Genomic DNA, 23182 nt, shown 5'->3' on the forward strand with positions numbered 1-23182 from the left:
AGTTAAGTATCATTAGAGATGAAGACACCAACACTCAGCAGATATATTTCATATACAAACCTCAATACTTAGATGAAAAAAAAATTCCAGACCCAAATTAGATATAGTCTCATGACCATATGAAAACAGATAATATTAATAAAGAAGATAGTGGTAAAAAATAAATAAAAATAAAAATAAATAAAATAAAAAATAAATAAATTTAAAAAAAAAAGAAGATAGGGGGAAAGTATCTGAAGAGAACCATGTGCTCATAAAGGAGGAAGCAGGGTGTCTAAGCTCTAACTTCAAAAGGGCATGATGGAAGTGTCTGGGCTTCCCCAGTGGCACCAGTGGTAAAGAACCCACCTGCCAATGCAGAAGACATAAAAGATGTGGGTTCAATCCCTGGGTCAGGAAGATGCCCTGGAACAGAAAAGGGGAACCCACTCCAGAATTCATGCCTGGAAAATTCCATGGACAGAGAAGCCTGGTGGGTTACAGTCCATGGGGTTGCAAAGAGTTGGACATGACTGAGCACGCATGCACACAGGAACAGAAGTGTCTAGCCCAAAACAGGTTGATCAATCATAATCATGATGGACAGCCAAAAGGGGGGTTTATAAAGTGATTTACTTGGAGAAATAAGAAAAAAGGAGGAAGATCAGAGGAAAGATGAATCCTCTGATGGGAGTAGATGGTCTTAGATAATCCTGCTTCACAGACAATCTTCCCTGACAGATGGTAACTCCATCTGTCAGGCAGTGGGGTCAACCACTACTATTTGACATAGTTTTGTAAGTCCTAGCCACGGTGTCAGAGAAGAAAAAAAAAAAAAAAATAAAAGAAATCCAGATTGGAAAAGAAGAAGTAAAATATCACTGTTTGCAGATGACATGATCCTCTACCTAGAAAACCCTAAAGACACCACCAGAAATTTACTAGAGCTAATCAATGAATATAGTAAAGTTGTAGGATATAAAATTAATACACAGAAACCTCTTGCATTCCTATATGCTAACAGTGAGAAAACAGAAAGATAAATTAAGGGAAAATCCCATTCACCATTGCAATGAAAAGAATAAAATACTCAGGAATAAATTTACCTAAAGAAACAAAAGACCTATGTATATAAAACTATAAAACACCGATGAAAGTAATCAAAGATGACACAAATAGATGGAGAAATATACCATGTTTGTGGATTGGAAGAATCAATATAGTGAAAATGAGTATACTACCCAAAGTAATCTATAATTCAATGCAATTCCTATCAAGATACCAATGGTATTTTTCACAGAACTAGAACAAGTAATTTCGTAATTTATATGGAAACACAAAAAAAGAAACCTTGAATAGCCAAAGCAATCTTGAGAAAGAAGAATGGAACTGGAGGAATCAATCTGCCTGACTTCAGAATATACTACAAAGCTACAATCATCAAGACAGTATGGTACTGGCACAAGGACAGAAATATAGATCAATGGAACAAAATAGAAAGCCCAGAGATAAATCCACACACCTATGGACATCTTATCTTTGACAAATGAGGCAAAAATATACAATGGTGCAAACATAATTTCTTTAACAAGTGGTGCTGGGAAAACTGGTCAACCACCTGTAAAAGAATGAAACAAGAACACTTTATAAAACCATACACAAAAATAAACTCAAAATGGATGAAAGATCTATATGTAAGACCAGAAACTATAAAACTCTTAGAGGAAAACATAGGCAGAACACTCTCTGACATAAATCACAGCAAGATCCTTTATAACCCACCTTTTATTTAATGGAAATAAAAACAAAAATAAACACATGGGACCTAATTAAACATAAAAGCTTTTGCACAAGGAAGAAAACTGTAAGCCAGGTGAAAAGGCAGCCTTCAAAATGGGAGAAAATAATGGCAAACAAAACAACTGACAAATAATTAATCTCCAAAATATACAAGCAGCTCATGTAGCTTAATACCAGAAAAATAAATGACCTAATGAAAAAGTGGGTCAAAGAACTAAACAGACATTTCTCCAAAGAAGAGATACAAATGGCTAACAAACACATGAAAAGATGCTCAACATCACTCAGTATCAGAGAAATGCAAATCAAAACCACAATGAGGTACCATCTTACACCAGTCATGATGGCAGCCATCAAAAAGTCTACAAACAATAAATTCTGGAGAGGGTGTGGAGAAAAGGGAACCCTCTTATGCTGTTGGTCGGAATGTAAACTAGTACACTGTTCTATGGAGAACAGTATGGAGACTCCTTAAAAACTGTAAATAGAACTGCCATATGACCTAGTAATCCCACTGCTGGGCATACACTGAGGAAACCAGAATTAAAAGAGTCACACGTACCCCAGTGTTCATTGCAGCACTGTTTACAAGAGCTAGGACATGGAAGCAACCTGGATGTCCATCGGCTGATGAATGGATAAGAACGTTGTGGTACATATACACAATGCAGTATTACCAGCTGTAAAAAAGAATGCATTTGAGTCAGTTCTAATGAGGTGGATAAAACTGGAGCCTATTATACAGAGTTAAGCAAGTCAGAAAGAGAAACACCCATACAGTATATTAATGCACATATGTGGAATTTGGAATGATGGTAATGACAACCTTATATGCAAGAGAGCAAAAGAGACACAGATGTAAAGAACAGACTTTTGGACTATGTGGGAGAAGGTGAGGGTGGGATGATTTGAGAGAATAGCATTGAAATATGTATATTACCATATGTAAACCAGATGACCAGTGCAAGTTCAATGCACAAAGCAGGGCACTCAAAGTCAGTGCTCTGCTCTGGGGCAGCCCAGAGGGATGGGGTGGGGAGGGAGGTGGGACAGGTGTTCAGAATGGGGTGACACATGTACACCCATGGCTGATTCATGTTGATGTATGGCAAAAACCACCACAATATTGTAAAGTAATTAGCCTCCAATTAAAATAAATTAATAAAAATCTAGACTCTTCATTATCTCTTATACCACGCACCCAATGTGCCAAGAAAATCTCCTAACTCTATTGCCAAAACAATCCAGAATCCATCAACATCTCACTGTCTCCTACACCAACCCTCTGAATTACCAACATGTATACCCTCTTTCTCTCTTCTTTCCCCCTACTCCTTTGCCAATCTTCCTTCTTCATATTTTTAAGCATTGCTAGGCACTAAGCTCAGTGCTTAATATGTATTGCTGTATTTAATCCTAGCAACAACTTTACAAAGGCAACATTATTATAACCTTTTCACACATGAGGAAAATGAGATTGATAAAACTAAGTAGTCCAAAACAAAAGAGTTAAAGTGATGGAGCCAAGATTTGACTGAAGAGCATCTGTTTTATTAGATTCCTTTGTCATCCTCCTCCTCTTCTAGGTGCTTGTAGCAATTTGTGCCAGCTTCTCTTTCCATGCTGGGCTTCCCTGGTGACTCAATGGTAAAGAATCCACCTACAATGCAGAGACGCGATTTCAGTCCTGGGGTGAGAAAGATCCCCTGGAGGAGGGCATGGCAACCCACTCCAGTATTCTTGACTGGAGAATCCCATGGACAGAGGAGCCTGATGGGCTATAGGCCATAAGGTCGCAAAGAGTCAGACACGACTGAAGCAACTAAGCTTGCACACATGCTCTTTCTGCGCCATTGCCATTACGGCACTCAAGGGTCAGTGTCTGTGTATTTGACTGTCCACCCCACTAGAAAATTGGAATCAAGAGAAAAAACTAATATTTATAACAGGTACCATTTTTCGAATATCTTCCATGCATTATAAAATTGTACCAGGAATTGTTCTCTGTGCTGGGGATACAGTGATGAAGAAAACAGAAAAAATGTTCTGTCCTTAAGGAATTTGCATTCTGGTAGAGAATGAGATCACAAAATTTACAAACTTATTTATACCACATCAAGAGACGATAAGGACACAGATACAGGCAGGGTGTTCGATGTGGTGATGGGGGTGAATGGAAGTCTCTTCTGAGTCCAATTTTTACTGAAACAGGAAGCAAAGCTGTCAGCTAAGCATGAGTAGAAGGAGGATGTGTGGGAAGACTGAGGATAGAGAATATGATAAACAGTCAGCTAGGGGAGTATGGGATAGAGTTAACTATAGATTAAGGAGTACGCAATAAAATCGTCATCATGGTATATTTTCGTCCAGCCACATTCAGCTGCTCTGGTTCAAGTGCAGTTAGGTGCGCTATGTCTAGTACTTTCAAGACCATCTCATTTAAATTTCCCCGCAATCCAGCAGATTATTTCCACCCTGTATTTTCAGGAAAGAAGTTGAACTGAGAGAATATATCACTTTCTGAAGGTCATGCAGACAGAAAGTGTGAGAATTCCGACTTGAATCCAGATCTGTCACCCTCAAACCTTTGACACAAAGTCCCTATCAAACTGGACCTGCATCTCATTTCTACATAAGTACTCAGTACATTCTCAGTGAACTAGCTTCGGAAATGAGACTTGGCTGAGGGGCAATTCTTACATGTTTTGGCAGACTGAAAAGTTAAGCTGAGTCAACAGACTTGAGACTGCCAAAACAAGGTTAATTAGATTTAGGCTGCATGAATAAAAATGTAGTAGCGAGCCCACTGTGTAGGTATGGCCAGAGTACACCTGTAGTATTAGGTCTGATTTGAGACACCCAGGCTGTTATAGGGCATCAGCAAACTTGAAAGCATCAACCAGAGGAGAGCAGAGAGGATAGTATGGGGCTTGGGAGCCATAAAACGTGAAAAATATGGGTGAGAAAGAGGCTATTTATTTAGCCTTGGAAAGAAAAACTCAGTTCAGTAACTGTCTTTATACCTTCTCCAAGACTGCCATATTTTGTGTGATTCTGGAGCACTGCATTAGCGCCTCAAAGAAAGTGACAGAGGTAGATGTGACTCTGTGTAAGGAAGAAGATTGTGTCATTTGGAGCCGACTAGAACCAGAGTGGGTTGCTCCATAGGGAGACGTGTGCTGTGCAATGAAAAGCCATCAAGAGGGTGTTCTACAACCTTTTCAAGGATGTCAAAGGGGATAGTTAAAATAATGGCAGAGGGTAAAATTGAATTTTCGGTTTGCACTGCCAACTCGAAGGAAGTCTGAGATAATAATCTTCCTTCTTGACATCCTTCGGTGCTTGTTATCCTTCAACAAATTTTTTCTGAATATCCAGAGTCTAGTTCTTCGTGTAGTATCCTAGCTCTGACTTAACATCAGCTGTGTGATGTTGCATCACTTACCTAAGATACTGATGCCTGTCTCATCTATAAAATGGGGACAGTACTAGAACCTCTATTATGGGGTTGTTGTAAGGATTACATGTGACACTCCATGTAAAGTGCTTAGAAAGTGCCTAGTAAGTGTGTTAGGACTTCCCTGGTGGCTCAGGCGGTAAAGTGTCTGTCTACAATGAGGGAGACCTGGGTTCGATCCCTGGGTTGGGAAGATTCCCCTGGAGAAGGAAATGGCAATCCACTCCAGTACTATTGCCTGGAAAATCCCATGGACAGAGGAGCCTGGTAGGCTACAGTCCTTGGGGTCGCAAAGAGTCGGACACGACTGAGCGACTTCACTTAGGGTTAGCTTCTGTTTTTGTAAATGTTTATTACACTGTCCTTTAGTGCTGTTTCATAATTTCCTGTGTTTTTTCCAACTGTATAGTCACTCTTGTCATAGGGTTGCTGCTGCTGCTGCTGCTAAGTCGCTTCAGTCATGTGCAACTCCATAGATGGCAGCCCACCAGGCTCCCCCGTCCCTGGGATTCTCCAGGCAAGAATACTGGAGTGGGTTGCCATTTCCTTCTCCCATGCATAAAAGTGAAAATAAAGTCTCTCAGTCATGTCCGACTCCTAACGACCTCATGGACTGCAGCCTACAAGGCTCCTCCGTCCATAGGATTTTCCAGGCAAGAGTACTGGAGTGGGGTGCCATTGCCTTCTCTGGTCATAGGGCTGAACATATATAATATATCAGGTACCTAATAGTCCAAAGCAGAAGTGAGTTTCTCTTCTTGCAAGCAATTTATAAACTTGTTTATACATTCTCAAGGAGACTTTTCAGGTTTGGTGAGATTATCACCTACAGGAAAGGTTTTATGGATTTCTCTATCTTTTAAAATGCTAAAGGGTGCTCAGATACTGTCTTCATTTGAGTTGGTTCCAATTTCCATTAATCATTAGGAAATAAGCAAATATTTTATTTAGGATACAGAACACAGTAGTTTTATGAAAATCTATTGAATGCCAGCCCTGTGCTGTATACCAGGAGGAGAAAGAGTTAAGGGCAACAGCCAGGAGGAAATAAAAATAAATGACAAGATCCTTATAGTTTGCAAGGACCTTGCAGTTTAGTGAGAGAGAGAGAGATGAGGACCCACCTAACCCACTCTTGCTTGCTTTTATACCTCACCTGTGACACCCACGTCTGTCTAGTGCGTCCTAGGCTCAGTGACTTTGAGTTCCTCCAGTAAGCTAAGAGATCACCCTTCTTCCTATTGTCTTTCCTATTTGGACAATTTCTCTGCCCTTTGCATGACTGACTTCTCTCACCCCTCAGGATGCAGCTTAAATAGCATCTTTTCAGTTAGACCTTTCTTATCTGCCATGTCTAAATAGGGTCTCCATCCCACTTCCAATGATTTTTTTGTCAATATACCCCATTTGTTATGCTCATAGCACTTGCTACAATGTTTAGTTTTATGTATTTATTTCTTTGCTTCCTTATTTATTCACCTTTTCCCTCCCAAGGGCAGCGATCACATCTATTTTTATTCACTACATGTTCTCTTTCACATAGCCAAACCTTTCAACAAACACATACAGAGTAAATGAAAGATCCTTTCAGCACAGTGAGGTGAGCACTGGGACCGAGGTGTGTATGGTGCTAGGCACCACAGAAGACAGCCATCCTAGCCCAGTCTTGCAGATGCCAAAGGAGGGCATCACAGAGGCTGTCACGGCTGTGTCAGTGCTCCTCAGCACTTTTCTCATACATACCAACAGCTTCGTATCCCAAGCCTGCCATGCTCCTGGAGGGTCCTCTCTGCCTAAGGGAGCCTGCTTGGCCAACACACAGGAAAGGCCAGGAGACCCAGGAATGAATCCCCAGAAACAGCTCTCAACCAATAAGTGGTGGGTGTCGGTAGCCTGTGCATCTCAGCTTCCTTGGCTCTGGGTAGGATAACTCTGAATGTGAAGTATAGTCTACAGCATTGCCATGAGGTCCAGCAGTGCTGAGTCCCAGCTGCAAAACCCTAACCTGTTCACCCGAAACTATCACAACACTGTTATTTGGCTATACTCCAATATAAAATAAAAAGTTTTTTTTAAAAATCCATCCAGAGGCCTGCTTCCCTGTCTTACTTCCCCACCTCCTATTGGTGCCTCCTTAGAAATTGTTGTTTATTTGCTCAGTCATGTCTGACTGTTTGCAACCCCATGGATTGAAGAACGCCAGGCTTCTCTATCCTTCACCATCTCCCAGAGGTTGCTCACACTCATGTCCATTGAGTTTATGATGCCATCCAACCATCTCATCCTCTGTTGCCCACTTTTCCTCTAGCCCTCAATTTTTCCCAGCATCAGGGTCTTTTCTAATGAGTCAGCTCTTTGCATTAGGTGGCCAAGTATTGGAGCTTCAGCATCAGTCCTTCCAATGAATATTCAGGACTGATTTCCTTTAGGATTGACTGGTTTGACAGTCCCTTGGACAGCAAGGAGATGGTTTGATCTCCTTGCTGTCCAAGGGACTGTCAAGAATCTTCTCCAGCACCACAGTTCAAAAGCATCAGTTCTTTGGCACTTCATGGTCCAACTCTCACCTGAGTAAGTTGCCTGCATTCAAATCCTCATCTTAGGGTCAGCTTCTGGAAGATTTCAATCTAAAAGACGACAAATGACCAAGATCTTGAAAGGCAGGTTGAGTCACTAGACAAGAGACAAGGATACCCTTTCCAAAAAGGGCAGCAAGTCCTTAGTGCAGAAAAGAGAATCAAAGCCCTATTTCCACTCAGGGGCCTTTCCTCTCCTCGGGGTCAGATTTGGTTTTTGGCTGAAGCCCTGCAAGATATCTACAGGAAAAGATAGTAAGCCATCAGCTGATCCTTAGCACATGAGATGAGCTGTTTCAGACAGTTATTTCAGGCACAGTTCTGTACAGGTGAACAGAAGGTCCTAAATTCATGAAATAACACACTGTAACCCTGCACACTGCATTCATGAATCTTCAACTGAAGAGCTTCTTTGTGTCTTTTTCTTTTTTGAAAAACAAGTCAGGATTCAGGAATGTGAGGTTTAACCCTGAAAAGCAAGCCTTATACAAATGGTTCCTTGAAAGCCAGCATGTAGCCTGTGCATAAATTTTATGATGTGTGAAGCACATGTTCAAGGAAGTATTTATTAGTAAGGCCATAAGTTAAATTAGAAAGGGTGGTTCATGCCTTAAATATTCCGTCATTTTCCATACTATTTATGTATCCAGACCCAAGTGTGAAATTTAAGTTTGCTTTCAATGTATTCACCTGACCAATGATTTCTTCTAGGCCAATGTGTTTTCATATGGTCCCTGGTGGTGAGGTTTTGTGGTTGGGGCAGATTGGGAAAATGCTTCTAAATTACCTTTTCAACATCAGAGTTTCTGTTCAGATATCATAGGATCTACACATAGATCATAGAATGATCCTACTGGTTGGATTTATTAAGATGAAGTTTATTTCTCCTGGAAAACTAGAGTATTTTATATTGAGGATGTTATGATGAATTTGGAAACTGGTTAGTCACAGTGCTGTCCCTGAAAATTACACTTGCCATTATCGAGTCTAGCAGTGGCTCATATTAGGACACAGATTTTATGATGGGCTGTGGCCCTTGGTCACTGATTTTTGCAAAGCGGCTGCCTAGGCCAATCAAAATAGGAGCTATAGCTGAAGAACTGTAAACTTGGTAGAACTTGAAAGGTACTGTGACCAACCCCTGATAGTAAAATCCTATGAATGTGAAATTATTTATAGTACAGATTGATGCTTATATTAACAGCCTTGCTTTATCTTTAGTCTTTATGTGAATATAGTTAACTTTCCACATGTAAAGAGTAACATATTTACTGAAAGAATATAATTCATTTTCTATAAGTTAGATAAGAATATTGGATATTGTGTTTGTATGTCCATGTGTGTTTGACAGCATGTGTTTTACTCTATAACAGGAAAATGACTCATGTAAAAAAAAATTCATTAAAATATGCTATAAATATATTTTGATGTATATAGTGTATACCCTAAGTAGTCCTTCTTGAATCCACAAAGTTTCCAAAATACAAAAGTTTTTAAAACATTTACATCTTGTGAAAGTGTTTTTTCCATCTCTATTTATTACATTTCCTTGCTACACAGTCACCAAAACTCTCTGGAAAGTGATAATGGCCTTAAGTAAAACCACTGGCATGGATCACTGACTTACATTGGCATTAATTTTTTAAAAAGAAGCTAGCTGATTTTTAAGCCTTGGTTCACTTCACAAAAGCAGTGAATAGCAATGCTGTTGTAGAGTTGTGCCATGAAACCTAGTTGTAAAGTTTTTTCTGCATTGAAAGTCCTGACTGGGAGCCAGGGTTTATCTTTAAACATTCATGCTTGAACATGTCCAGATGAAGTGTTTCTAATTGTAACTTGCCCTGCTTTACTTTCCATCCAGAAAGTAGATTTTCCATGTAAGGGTGAGAGTAAGCTGTGAACATTCAGACATAGGACTTAAAAATGCATGTGACAACAGTGTTTCAAGGCATCAGATGTTTATTTTCTGTGTGGTTGCTAAAATTACAGACTTTGGAATTAGTCACCTGAATTTGCTTAACTAGCTCTGCAAATCATTAGCTGTGAGACTCAGCTCTCTGTTCCCTTCTCTGTAGCATGGGAATACTGAAACCATCATAGTATTCCTATAAACCCTATGATGTATATTTATTATGAATTTTCAAAAAATAATGTATGGAGAGCACCTTGGACTGCAGCTGACTCTAGAAAGTATTCAGCAAATATCAATTGTTATATTATGTATTTTCTTAGTCGCAGTTCAATTCAGTTCAGTCGCTCAGTCGTGTCCGACTCTTTGCGACCCCATGAATCTCAGCACGCCGGGCCTCCCTGTCCATCACCAACTCCTGGAGTTCACCCAGACTCATGTCCATCGAGTCAGTGATGCCATCCAACCATCTCCTCCTCTGTCATCCCCTTCTCCTCCTGCCCCCAATCCCTCCCAGAATCAGAGTCTTTTCCAATGAGTTAACTCTTCGCATGAGGTGGCCGAAGTACTAGAGTTTCAGCTTCAGCATCATTCCCTCCAAAGAAATCCCAGGGCTGACCTCCTTCAGAATGGACTGCTTGGATCTCCTTGCAGTCCAAGGGACTCTCAAGAGTCTTCTCCAACACCACAGTTCAAAAGCATCAATTCTTCAGCGCTCAGCCTTCTTCACAGTCCAACTCTCACATCCATACATGACCACAGGAAAAACCATAGCCTTGACTAGACGGACCTTTGTTGGCAAAGTAATGTCTCTGCTTTTTAATATGCTATCTAGGTTGGTCATAACTTTCCTTCCAAGGAGTAAGCGTCTTTTAATTTCATGGCTGCAATCACCATCTGCAGTGATTTTGGAGCCCCCCCAAAATAAAGTCTGACACTGTTTCCACTGTTTCCCTATCCATTTCCCATGAAATGATGGGACCAGATGCCATGATCTTCATTTTCTGAATGTTGAGTTTTAAGCCAACTTTTTCACTCTCCTCTTTCACTTTCATCAAGAGGCTTTTTAGTTCCTCTTCACTTTCTGCCATAACGGTGGTGTCATCTGCATATCTGAGGTTATTGATATTTCTCCCAGCAATCTCGATTCCAGCCTGTGTTTCTTCCAGTCCAGTGTTTCTCATGATGTACTCTGCATAGAAGTTAAATAAGCAGGGTGACAATATACAGCCTTGACGAACTCCTTTTCCTATTTGGAACCAGTCTGCTGTTCCATGTCCAGTTCTAACTGTTGCTTCCTGACCTGCATACAAATTTCTCAAGAGGCAGGTCAGGTGGTCTGGTATTCCCATCTCTTTCAGAATTTTCCACTGTTTATTGTGATCCACACAGTCAAAGGCTTTGGCATATTCAATAAAGCAGAAATAGATGTTTTTCTGGAACTCTCTTGCTTTTTCCATGATCCAGCAGATATTGGCAATTTGATCTCTGGTTCCTCTGCCTTTTCTAAAACCAGCTTGAACATCAGGAAGTTCACGGTTCACATATTGCTGAAGCCTGGCTTAGAGAATTTTAAGCATTACTGTACTAGTGTGTGAGATGAGTGCAATTGTGCGGTAGTTTGAGCATTCTTTGGCATTGCCTTTCTTTGGGATTGGAATGAAAACTGACCTTTTCCAGTCCTGTGGCCACTGCTGAGTTTTCCAAACTTGCTGGCATATTGAGTGCAGCACTTTCACAGCATCATCTTTCAGGATTTGAAAGAGCTCAACTGGAATTCCATCACATCCACTAGCTTTGTTCGTAGTGATGCTTTCTAAGGCCCATTTGACTCCACATTCCAGGATGTCTGGCTCTAGGTCAGTGATCACACCATCATGATTATCTGGGTCATGAAGATCTTTTTTGTACAGTTCTTCTGTGTATTCTTGCCACCTCTTCTTAATATCTTCTGCTTCTGTTAGGTCCATACAATTTCTGTCCTTTATTGAGCCCATCTTTGCATGAAATGTCCCCCTGGTATCTCTAATTTTCTTGAAGAGATCTCTAGTCTTTCCCATTCTGTTGTTAGTCTACTATGTGCTATTCACTATACCAGACTCCTTGCATAAACTCATTGCATGGTTAACATATACCTTCAAGGCAAATATTAGTATGGTTATTTTATAAATTAAGAGATGGAAGATCAGAGAAAAGACAAAGAAACAAGCTGGTAAGAGAAAATATGATGACTCAAACCCAAGTCTCTTTAGCTCCATGTCTTTTATTCTATTCATGTCCTATTTCATATAGTATCAATTACATGTGGCTATTTAAATTAAAGTGTGTGAGTGTGTGTGTGTGTGTGTGTGTGTGTGCTCAGTTGTGTCTGACTCTTTGCTAGTCCATGGACTGTAGCCCACCAGTCTCCTCTGTCCATAGAATTTTCCAGGCAAGAATACTGGAGTGGGTTGAGATTTCCTACTCTAGGAGATCTTCCCAACCCAGGCACCAGACCCATGTCTTTTGTGTCTCCTGCATTGGCAGGTGGATACTTTACCACGGTGCCACCTAGGAAGCCCAAATCAAAGTTTAAGTCAGTTTAAGTTAAATAAAGAAAAAAACTCAGTCCCTCAGTTCCACTATCCATATGCCAGGTCTCAATATCCACATATTGTTAGCAGATACAGTACTGGATGGTACAGATAGAAAATAGTTCCAGCATCTCAGAAAGTTCTACTTGACAACACTGCAGTCTGGACCTTACTATCTCTCCAGGCTGGTTTTCTCTCAATAGGATATGAGATTTTTCTTTTAAATGTTATAACAAGGCTCATCAATAAATTACTTAACTCTTTGTAATAAAGACATCACACATTGCTGTAGATGACCCTGTAGAGCACAGCTAATACATCTAGCAGTCTATACAGGAATGAGAAATTTGCCCTTAGCCAGATTATTACAGTGCCCAAGAGCTGAGAACTATTCAGCCATAGTTTAGATGATCTTTCTATCCAATAATAAGAGCCCATAATGATGGGATATCCTAAAGCCAGTATGAAAATCTCATCTACCTCTAATACTCTATGGACTTACAGTTTTCATTTGGAGCTCAATAAGCTTAAAGTTGTTTTCAATATTTTTTAAGATTCTAGATGTAGTCCATTTAGGTGTAAGGTTTGGAAAGAGGAGATATCATTTTTGTCTTTAACACTGATATTTTGCCCAGGAAACTTTTCTCTTTATGGGAAGCCAAATGACTTTTCTATCTAGGTAGCCAATAAGCAGTATTTACGACATTGATCACCTTCTTTTCACAGACCTTTATGATGGGTATCAACTATTACAATCTGGAGACTATAAATGCAAAGGGCAAATAGGAGTGGCAAAGCAAAAAACCATAAAATCCAATATTCAAAAGTCAAGCAGATCTCCTCTTTGAATAGAAGCTCTTTCACATAAATCCAACTCTTGTTAGAGAGCAGACTGGTACAGCTCAAGCATGCTGGGCCCGTAAAAACCAGCTCTGTTTGATTTTAGCAGAAATAGCTGAGGCATAAGGGACAGACAGGGGAAACTTCATGTGTTTAAAAGAATAACTGGCATCATAGAAGGAGCGTTAAGAAGGGATCAGAAGATCTGTTATCTCCACAGTATCTTGAATGTAATTCAACTGTAGCCTCCAACAAATTGTGTGTTTTTGTTTGCTTTGTCACCTATGAGTCTGTCTAATCCATACTGTTGTAGGTGGCTTACCTTCACTATTTTGCTGCTTTTACTTATTTTTTTATCAATTTTTATTATAGTTGCTTTACAACATTTTGTGTTTTAATGGTCAGCTTCCATGTCCAATCTTCCATAAACCATGGGTTCCTGAAGACTTACTGCTATCACAATGTCTCTCAATATAGTAAAATATTAGGCTTATTGGGGGCTTCCCTGGTGGCTAAGTCGGTAAAGAATCCGCCCGCAATGCAGGAGACCCAGGTTCAATCCCTGGGTCAGGGAGATCCCTTTGAGAAGGAAATGGCAACCTACTCTAGTATTCTGGCCTGAGAAATCCCATGGACAGAAGAGCTTGGTGGGCTACAGTCCATGGGGTCACAGAGTCAGATACAACTTAGCAACTAAACCACTACCACCAAACACCACCATCAGGCTTATTGAAAAAATAAACCGTCAAAAAATTATTGGGTAGTTAATAGAATTAAGAAACACCAATAATGTGTTTACACCCTCCACCCCCAAAAAAAAATTATGATTATATTCCAAATCATTCTAATCTCATTATTACCACTTTAGCCAGCCTGCTCTGGCAAAACAACATGGCCCATCTTTTTTTCCCCATGGACAGCTTTTGCTGACTCCCATGAACAAGTTGACCCCAGACAAAGCTTCTTATCAGTTGAAATAAGAGAAAGCAGGGGCGGTTCCTACCATGGCAAACACTGCCTCCCTCCCCCCCCAACCCCCAGGGATAGGCTGTTCTAACACATCATTCTCATTTTCTCTCTATTTGGAATTGAGTAATTTAACTTGGCTGTTAAAAATGCACAGTATTTCAAGGCTATTTCTAAGCAATATCCAGACAGAGAAGCCCTAAGGACATATGTATCAAGAACCATCTACAAGCTACACATTCTCTTGACAAAGTGCTATAGTGAATACCAGTCATGGGTCTTGCACAGTGGCAGGCAGAAAGCCTGAGTACACTGGCCTGGCTCCAAGGAAGAAGAGCTGGTAATTTGGGTATTTCTAATATGATTGAACTTTAGTCCGTCCCATGATAGATCAAAGGTCAGCTTCAATGAACTAGTTCCTTCTCTGAAGTTCTCATTGTATGTTAAAAACAGTGTTTTTAACACTGGTTTCTCCTTTTTCATAATTCACAGAGTGTCAGTACTGGGGCTCAGAGTTCCAGCTGCCTACTCTGGATTTTGAAGATGTTTTAAAAGATGATGAGCACGCATACAGGTGGCTCTCCAGCCTCAAGAAGGTCGGCATCGTGCGACTCACAGGAGCAGCTGACAAACGAGGAGAAGTTTTAAAACTCGGGAAAAGGATTGGTTTCCTTTATCTCACATTTTACGGGTGAGTCACCAAATAGTTGGTATTCTGCCATGACAGAGAGAGTTGGATATATTTCTCAGGCAGAGGACTCTTGATTGATGATATAAAAATGTCTACACTGTTTTGAACAGGAAGTAAAATGAGAGTCTAAAGTGGGATTTCTCTGAGCATGACTGGAATGACATCAGACACCAAAGATAGGGTAGTTAAAGGTCAAGGGTTCGTTTGTTAAGGCCACCACAACAGAATATCACAGATTGGGTGGCTTAAACAGCTGAAGTTTATTTCCTCCCAGTTCTGAAGGCTGAAGTCCAAGATCAAGGTCTTGGCAGCTATGGGCTTTGCAGGTGATACAATGGTAAAAAATCTACCTCCAGTGTAGGAGATGCAGGAGATTTGGGTTTGATCCCTGGATTGGGAAGATCCCCTGGAGGAAGAAATGGCAACCCACTCCAGAATTCTTGCCTGGGAAATCCCATGGACAGAGGAGCCTGGTGGGCAACACTCCACAGGGTCACAGAGTCAGACCCAACTGAGTGAGCACACACGTACATTGGCAGGTGTGGTTCTTGGTGAACACTCTCCTCCTTGCAGTTGGCTGCTTTGTCACTGTATCTTCATATGGCCTTTCCTCTGGGTATCTGTACTCTTGGTATCTCTTCCTCTTATAAGGACATCAGTCCTATTGGACTAGGGCTCCACCATTGAGATTTCATTTAACCTGGAGTTCCCTGTCAGTCCAGTGATTAGGACTCCACACTCTCACTTCAGAGGGCCTGGATTCAATCCCTGGTCCAAAAAAAAAAAAAATTTCATTTGACCTTAATCACCTCCTTAGAGGCTCTTACTCCAAATATAGTCACACTGAAGGTCAGCACTTCATCATATGAATTTGGGGAGGACACCATTCAGTCCACAACAGGTGAGATAGAAGACTATTTCTGCAACATGTTTTAAAAATATTCAGCTTTACAAAAGTGAAAGTTGATTAAGTTTTACCTCCCAAGAGTTGGTGCAAAATTAAGTTGGGCCCTGAGGAAGTGAAACCAGCCAGCAGATGTGTTAGATAAAACTAACGAGCAGAAAATTAAATCTACACACTTTAGCAAGTAACAGGAAATATTATAATCGATTTTAACTTTGGAACAAAAGGCTGTTTGCATAAGAAGTGCCTGGAAGGTAACATTAATTATGGATAATAAAACACTAACAACGGGAAACACTTATCTGGAAATGGGGGCATTCATTAGGGTAAGCCTGTCATTTGAGATGAATACACTTATTCTTGGGCTCAGAGTAGAGGGCACTAAAAGCGAAAAGGACCTCCAAAACGCAAAGGTCGCAGGCTGGTAGCACACAGGCAGTATTCAGATGTGTTTTGTTTGGCCCACATAACGTTGAAAGAAAATGAAATTAGTCATCTCCCATCAAAAACTGGGAGAGTTTACATTAAATATGGGTCTGACTTTTCTTGAAAAATCAAATATAGCAACAACTGAGCTTAACCCCCTGCTTGCCAACAACCTGCAGGATATATAATATATATATATATAAAGGCTGAATCCTGAAGTGAGCACATTCCACACCCCAGTTTCACACATTCTGTCCCCACTCCTGCCTCAGACCTGCAAGGCCCTGCCAGTCTTTGACTTTGCCCCTAGGTCAGCTAATCAAGGGCGAGACCTCATCTGCAGGTAATCAGAAGGTCAAAAATCTTCAATCAGACTTCTCTGGTGGTACAGGGGTGAGAATCTGCATGCCAGTGCAGGGGACACATTTTTTGATCCCTGGCCCGGGAAGATCCCACATGCCATGGAGTAACTTAGCCCGTGTGCCACAACCACTGAGCCTGCACTCTAGAGCCCGGGAACTGAAACTACGGAGCCACGTGCCTCATCTACTGAAGCCCGTGTGCCCTAGGGCCCGTGCTCCACACCAGGAGAAGAAACTGCTGTGAGAAACGCATGCATCACAACAAAGAGTAGCCCCCACTCACTGTAACTACAGAAAAACTCATGAACAGCAGTGAAACCCAGAGCAGCCAAAAATAAAACAAATTTAAAAGTTTTAAAAATATTCAGTCCCCAGTGATTTGAACAAGTTTATTCATGGAAGAAGACTATCATGTTTAAGCTTGAATTACCTAGTCTCCATTCCCACCCCAGGAAGTTACAACTACTATCAGCAAATTTGTTGTACAAAATTTTTATCTGCTCTACATCTGCAAGAATTGAAGCTGCCTTTAGAGAAGGCAATGGCACCCCACTCCATTACTCTTGCCTGGAAAATCCCATGGATGGAGGGGCCTGGTGGGCTGCAGTCCATGGGGTCCCTAGGAGTCGGACACAACTGAGCGACTTCACTTTCACTTTTCACTTTCATGCATTGGAGAAGGAAATGGCAACCCACTCCAGTGTTCTTGCCTGGAGAATCCCAGGGATAGGGGAGCCTGGTGGGCTGCCGTCTATGGGGTCACACAGAGTCGGACACAACTGAAGCAACTTAGCAGCAGCAGCAGCAGCAACCAGGCCTGACCCTGCTTCGCTTCCAAGATCAGATGAGATCGGGTGCATTCAGATGGTAAAGAGTCTGCCTGCAGTGTGGAAGACCCAGGTTCTATCCCTGGGTTGGGAAGATCCCCTAGAGAAGGAAATATTCTTGCCTGGAATTGCACTCCAGTATTCTTATCTGGAAAATCCCATGGATGGTGGATGTAGCCTGGCAGGCTACAGTCCACTGGGTCGCAAAGAGTCAGACACAACAGAGCAACTTCAGAGATAACAGCAGTTGAAACAGACAAAGGAGAAAGAGTCTTGAAATTATTAACAGCTTCGACTGTATTATTTGGTCTTTATTTTTCACAACTTTTTGAAATAAATGTTATCTCTGAGTTCCTTTTGGAAACTGGGGCCCAGAGAACTAAACTATACCCCCAAGGTCCTACAGATAGAAAATAAGGAACCAAAGCTAGAATCTGGGTCTGTTCAAGCCCTGGGCTTCCTAATCTACCTCAGTAACAATAACAATATGAAGGAAGAATATGAAAAAGATGCTTTCAGGCACTGGAGGTAAATAGATCACTTCAAAACCAATCTTTTCTATGTTGTTTTACTTCATTTTTACTTGCTGACACCAGACTTTTGCATTGATGCCAACACATTTCATAATTTCATTACAGTGGCCAAATTTGGGGGCTCTGTTACACTTGCCTAACTCCCACCTCCATCCATCACACTAAGGGTCAGATTCTTAGTCCTGATTCATGGCTTGTGTTTTGTTTTGTTTGTCAAAGTCTTAATAACTCAGCCACCAATCTCATATTGAGCAATTTACTGGACTAAACACTAAAGGCTTGTTGTCCAAACAAATCAGACTTCCTACTACTCTTCCACTTCCTTTGTCCAAGATCTTTGCGTCTGACCAAATTGTGTGTGGGCAGGGTCGTGTCCGACTCCACGTGAGTCCCCTGTGGACTGTAGCCTGCCAGGCTTCTCTGTCCATGGAATTCTCCAGGCAAGAATATTGGAGTGGGTTGCTGTGTCCCCCTCCAAGGGATATTCCCAACCTAGGGATGGAACCTGCATCTATGATACCCCCTGCATTGGCAGGCAGGTTTTTTACCACTAGCGCCACCTGGGATGCCCTGACCAAATAGGTTGCCTACTAAATCTCACCTTCAGCAAATGTCTTCCCTAAGACTCTCCAACTATACCACACTCCACGACATGCCTTTCTTTCTACTTTGCTTCTTTTTCCACTAATGATAACCAAAATCTCTTTTTTTGTTGTTTTTTTATTTTTGGTAATTTCTAATCCCCAACTTCAAGAATTTACAGAAAACAGTTTTGCTGTTGCTGCTATTGTTGTTGTAGCTTAGATTTTGTTTGCTTATTTGCTTTGGGAGGGGGGTTGTCAATAGAATGAGAAAACTAATGTTTTCCCCAAAGTTATTTGCCTTTTCTATATTGAAGTTAGGGTAACATGAGATTTTTTAAAAGAAGAGATATTTAGGACAATGTTTCTCAACCTAGGCTGCACAGTGGAATAGACAATTAAAAAAAAAAAAAAAAAAACATCTGAGTCCCATCTCCAGAGTTTTTTGTTTTTTTTTTAAACAAGACTTGGATTTGGCCTGGGTAGCAGGAATTTTAAAACTCAGCAGGTGATACTTATTTGCATCAAAGGTCTTAAGCCTCTGGTTGAGAGAAAGGGTAGTTCAAGAAAAGGCAGGTCTCAGTTGATATAGAGCTTGGGTTCTTTACAACCTCTGAATTCTCACAATTATGTAACTAAACAGAACTTGTCATGTTCTTCTTGGTACTGTGGTAATGCCTGGACGTGACAACTTTATAACATAATCCGTAGCTGCCTTATACAGGGTCTCTCCCTTTCATATCTTTATTTGTCTTCTGGCCTTACACTTGTTTGAAAAATAACTGGTTGGTGAGTGAACGGAAAGAATAAATGAAGGCAATAAATAATGGAGACGAGGGACTGCCAAATGTATGAGAGGGACAGAGAAAGGAAAATGGGGAATGTTAAAGGTAAACTTTGCTTTCCCTAGATTTTTCAAGAGCCTGGTTTCTACTCTTACTCACATGCCAAAAACAACAATAGCTTACTATTTCACACTTGCTTGCCTTGGGAAACTAATACCCACCTAGTACTTTTCCTTTCAAATAGGGTTACTAGTTCGGACACGACTGAGCGACTGAACTGAACTGAATTGAAACTGAGAATTATAGTATCTGATTTGGGGTTCTGACTGTTCTCTCCATTCTTATATGATTGGCTGGATAAATAAAAATAGTAGATTCCAGAACTTTGTGTAGTCTCAGTATATAGTAGGCAAGGAATAAATATTTAATGAATAAATTCTCACCTAGGTTTAAAAGGACTGTAAGGCAGTAGATGAATGCAATAATTATTAGAGGATTTCATAATTATAAAATTATATTCACCTGAATCAAAATGGCAACAGCTTTGAGGGTAAAGCTTACATCATGTTCCACATGTGTATTTTCTCAGATACTTGTCATTTTTTTAACCATGCGTCATCTAGATGATATTTTTTCATGCAGCCGTGTGAAATGCTCAGTAAGCTTACTGCCTTAATGATGAAATCTTTAAAGAAAAAGATTTGGTAAAGAAACTCCCATTGTCAGTTTTGTCAAATATTTATACATGTGGAGTAGTATGTAAAAAGATAACATTTTCAGGAGGATTTAAACCTTTGACTTGAGGCAACATAGTTTTTACAAAGTTAAGGCCAAAAACCTCATCCCACGTCCCTGACCCCCACCCCAAAGGGATAAAAATAGCTTTCTGGATCTTTTCTTTATTGAAGAAATTATATGACTTTTATGACATAATTTAACCAATGGGAAATAGTCATTGTAAATTACACTCCACTGCCACTGTCAAGTAGAATAAAGCATTCAAGGAAGCATCCCATAGAGTGAATCTGAAAATAAGTCTAATCAATGAAAGAGAATGTCTTGGTTGGTGGTATTGTCCTACACATCCATGCAACAATTGAATACTTTGCCATGTGCAAAACACCACACCAGCATTTGGTTCTGAGCCAGATTTGGGTTTCTACTTATGCAAAATTATCTTTGGTGATTCTTGTATGTGGTGCTGGTGGTTTAGTCTCTCAGCTGTGCCCAACTCTTGTGATCCCATGGGCTGACTGTAGCCTTGCCAGCCTCCTCTGTCCATGGGATCATCCAGGCAAGAATACTGGAGTGTGTTGACATTTCCTTCTCCAATTCTTGTATGTGGATGAATGTAAATAGTTGAGTTGACTTCATCCAGATAATGTAGAACAATTAGTGAAAGTTACTCAGTTGTGTCCGACTCTTTGTGACCCCATGGACTATACAGTCCACGGAATTCTCCAGGCCAGAGTACTGGAGTGGGTAGCCTTTCCCTTCTCCAGGGGATCTTCCCAACCCAGGGATTGAACCCAGGTCTCCCACATTGCAAGTGAATTCTTTACCAGCTGAGCCACAAGGGAAGCTCATAGAACAATACATATCCCATAAAACTGAGGAATAAACTATCAAGGAGTCCTCGACTTTTGGCATTACATATGAGGGAACAAGACAGGCAATATATGCCAACAGTAATTAAAAGGTAGCACAGAGCTAAAGGATGGTGCTCTCCTGGTCTGCTGAAAGCATGGTGATAATGGGGTGATATTCAGCTATTAATATGCCAACTGGAGAGAAGGAAGCCAGGGCTCCTCAAATTTGCACAGGCTGCTGCTGCGGCTGCTGCTGCTGCTGCTAAGTCGCTTCAGTCACGTCCTACTCTGTGCGACCCCATAGACAGCAGTCCACTAGGCTCCCCTGTCAAGAACACTGGAGTGGGTTGCCATGCTACCAGTGTATAAATAGATGTGATATTAATACATACATATTTAACTACAACTGTATAATTCCGTACAGCTCCTTCTCCCCACCACAAGCTAACTCAACATATATGCAAACCATTTTATCCACCAAAGAAGCTGGCAAAGGAACAACTACAGCCATAGTTCTTTTCTCACTTTGCTAGGATTGCTTTTCCCCCTTCACGCTTCACCTTCTTTCTGGCATGCACCTCCCTCACTTTTCCATCTCCCTGCCTTAATCCTGTCTACAAACAACCTGTTCCAAGTCCTCTGTTCTTGGCTCCTTTTCAGTCTTTCGTGCCCTTCTTGCTTGGCCTACTCATCTTTCTCTTCCTCTATTCTAACCACCACTCACACTACATCTTCCCTTGCTCTAGCAGCCTCTGCGACTCTAGGGGAGAGAACCCCTTTCCCAGCCTCAGCTCTACCAGCACCTCATTCTCAATCCTGGGCATTAGAAGAAAACAAAATATTAATAAGTACTTTACTCTACTTCCTAGGAGCCAGTTTTGCATTCTGAATGGCTTATCCAGAAAAGAGAGTTGAAATATCTGTATATTCATAGCATCTAGTTAGGCATTTTCCTGTTTCTTGTAAGAAATTCCATTGTTATGGATAATGCATAGTGTGGAAAAAAGTGAACTATTCTGTTGTAAGATATCACTACTGCTTGTTGGACTGTAGTAATGTTTGCTGGTCATTGTCTTTTGAAACTCTAAAATATATGACGACACTGAGAAGTTCAGATGGTCTTCCCTAAAAAGGCAAAAACATAACCTGAGAGTTCCTTCTCTAGTTAATTGGACAACTAACGTGTGTGTGTGATAGAGATGGGGTAGGGGAGGAGGATTCAACATCGTATTTTCTAAAGTGTTTACCATTAGCCTCATGTATTCACTAGTTATCTGGCTGCTACTACTAGCCAGGATAACCTTTGACAATAAGTTTATTCATTGCCATTGCTACTGTCATACTGAACTTCTTTCAGGTAGGAATGGTGGCCTGATCAGGCCATCACCTTTCTTTAGAACTAGCTTGGTGCTTCACACACATTTATCTCTCAGGAAATGTTAATGAGAGGGAATATAAGCTATGATGTTAAGGAATTCCATTTGATCAAGACATCAAAAATTCTTTTTTAGCATTATCGACATTTATCAGTCCTCAGTTAGAAAATTAACCTCATGAACAACTCACTAGAAAGTCAACCAGAAGAGAACACAAATTTCAACCTTAGCTAGCAAGATTCCTTTCCAGAAGTTCAGTTCTTTCTTCTTTCCAAGAATGTTTTATTTTCTAGCACAAGCAAGATGCAGTAACACATGCAACAAGGATTAGACTAATAAGATTAATAATACATTTTTCTGGAACAGTAACATCAGGAGCAAAATAAAGATGGTAAGAAAGAAATAAAAGAAAAGAAATTTCTGGATTTTGGTGGTAGCCAATTTTTATCTTGTAGAGACAAGCATGAACGTGATATAAATATTGAATAAAACTTATAAGGTCACAAACTGTAGTGGGAAAATATAAATATTTTGAAACACTTCATTTCAAAAAGTTTAGGAAAGAATTAAGGACTGAACACCCCAGACCGTCTGTATTGCCTTACTGCCCTGAGAGCTGCCCACAGGACCAATAAGGAAACAGAGCTTAATCATGGCTTCACCACCGCCTATTTGTAGGTGAAAAATTAGTCTAAACTTCTCATGTAATTTCCCAGAGTTCTATCATTCTCTTCTAGTGAGGACTTGTTTCTCTTTTCTAAGGGAGTGTTTTAATACCAATCAGGCTCTTCGAGGCCTTTGGATGAAAAGTTGCTGGAAAAAAATGTAAAATGCTACTATTACTGCTGACACTTGCATCTGCATGAGTGCCTTGCATGCAGGCTTCATCAGATGAATCAAAAAATATCAAACAGCAAATGTTTCTGTTGGGCTGTTTGTCAAATACACCAGCCAGGCCAGTTAAGAATTAGCAATATTGAAGTGGCCTCTGGGGAAAACAAATATATC

General features: G+C 40.6%; 1 protein-coding gene across 1 annotated transcript in view; it reads left to right on the forward strand.

The window, feature by feature from the left end:
• Positions 1-23182, forward strand: part of BBOX1 (gamma-butyrobetaine hydroxylase 1) — a 66447-nt gene that overhangs the window by 12752 nt on the left and 30513 nt on the right. The window contains exon 3 of the mRNA XM_019975726.2: positions 14593-14791. Coding sequence (XP_019831285.1) covers positions 14593-14791 — 199 coding nt within the window. The remainder of the gene's footprint in view (positions 1-14592; positions 14792-23182) is intronic.

The sequence above is a fragment of the Bos indicus genome, chromosome 15 (assembly GCF_029378745.1).
Source record: "Bos indicus isolate NIAB-ARS_2022 breed Sahiwal x Tharparkar chromosome 15, NIAB-ARS_B.indTharparkar_mat_pri_1.0, whole genome shotgun sequence".
NCBI lineage: Eukaryota > Metazoa > Chordata > Mammalia > Artiodactyla > Bovidae > Bos > Bos indicus.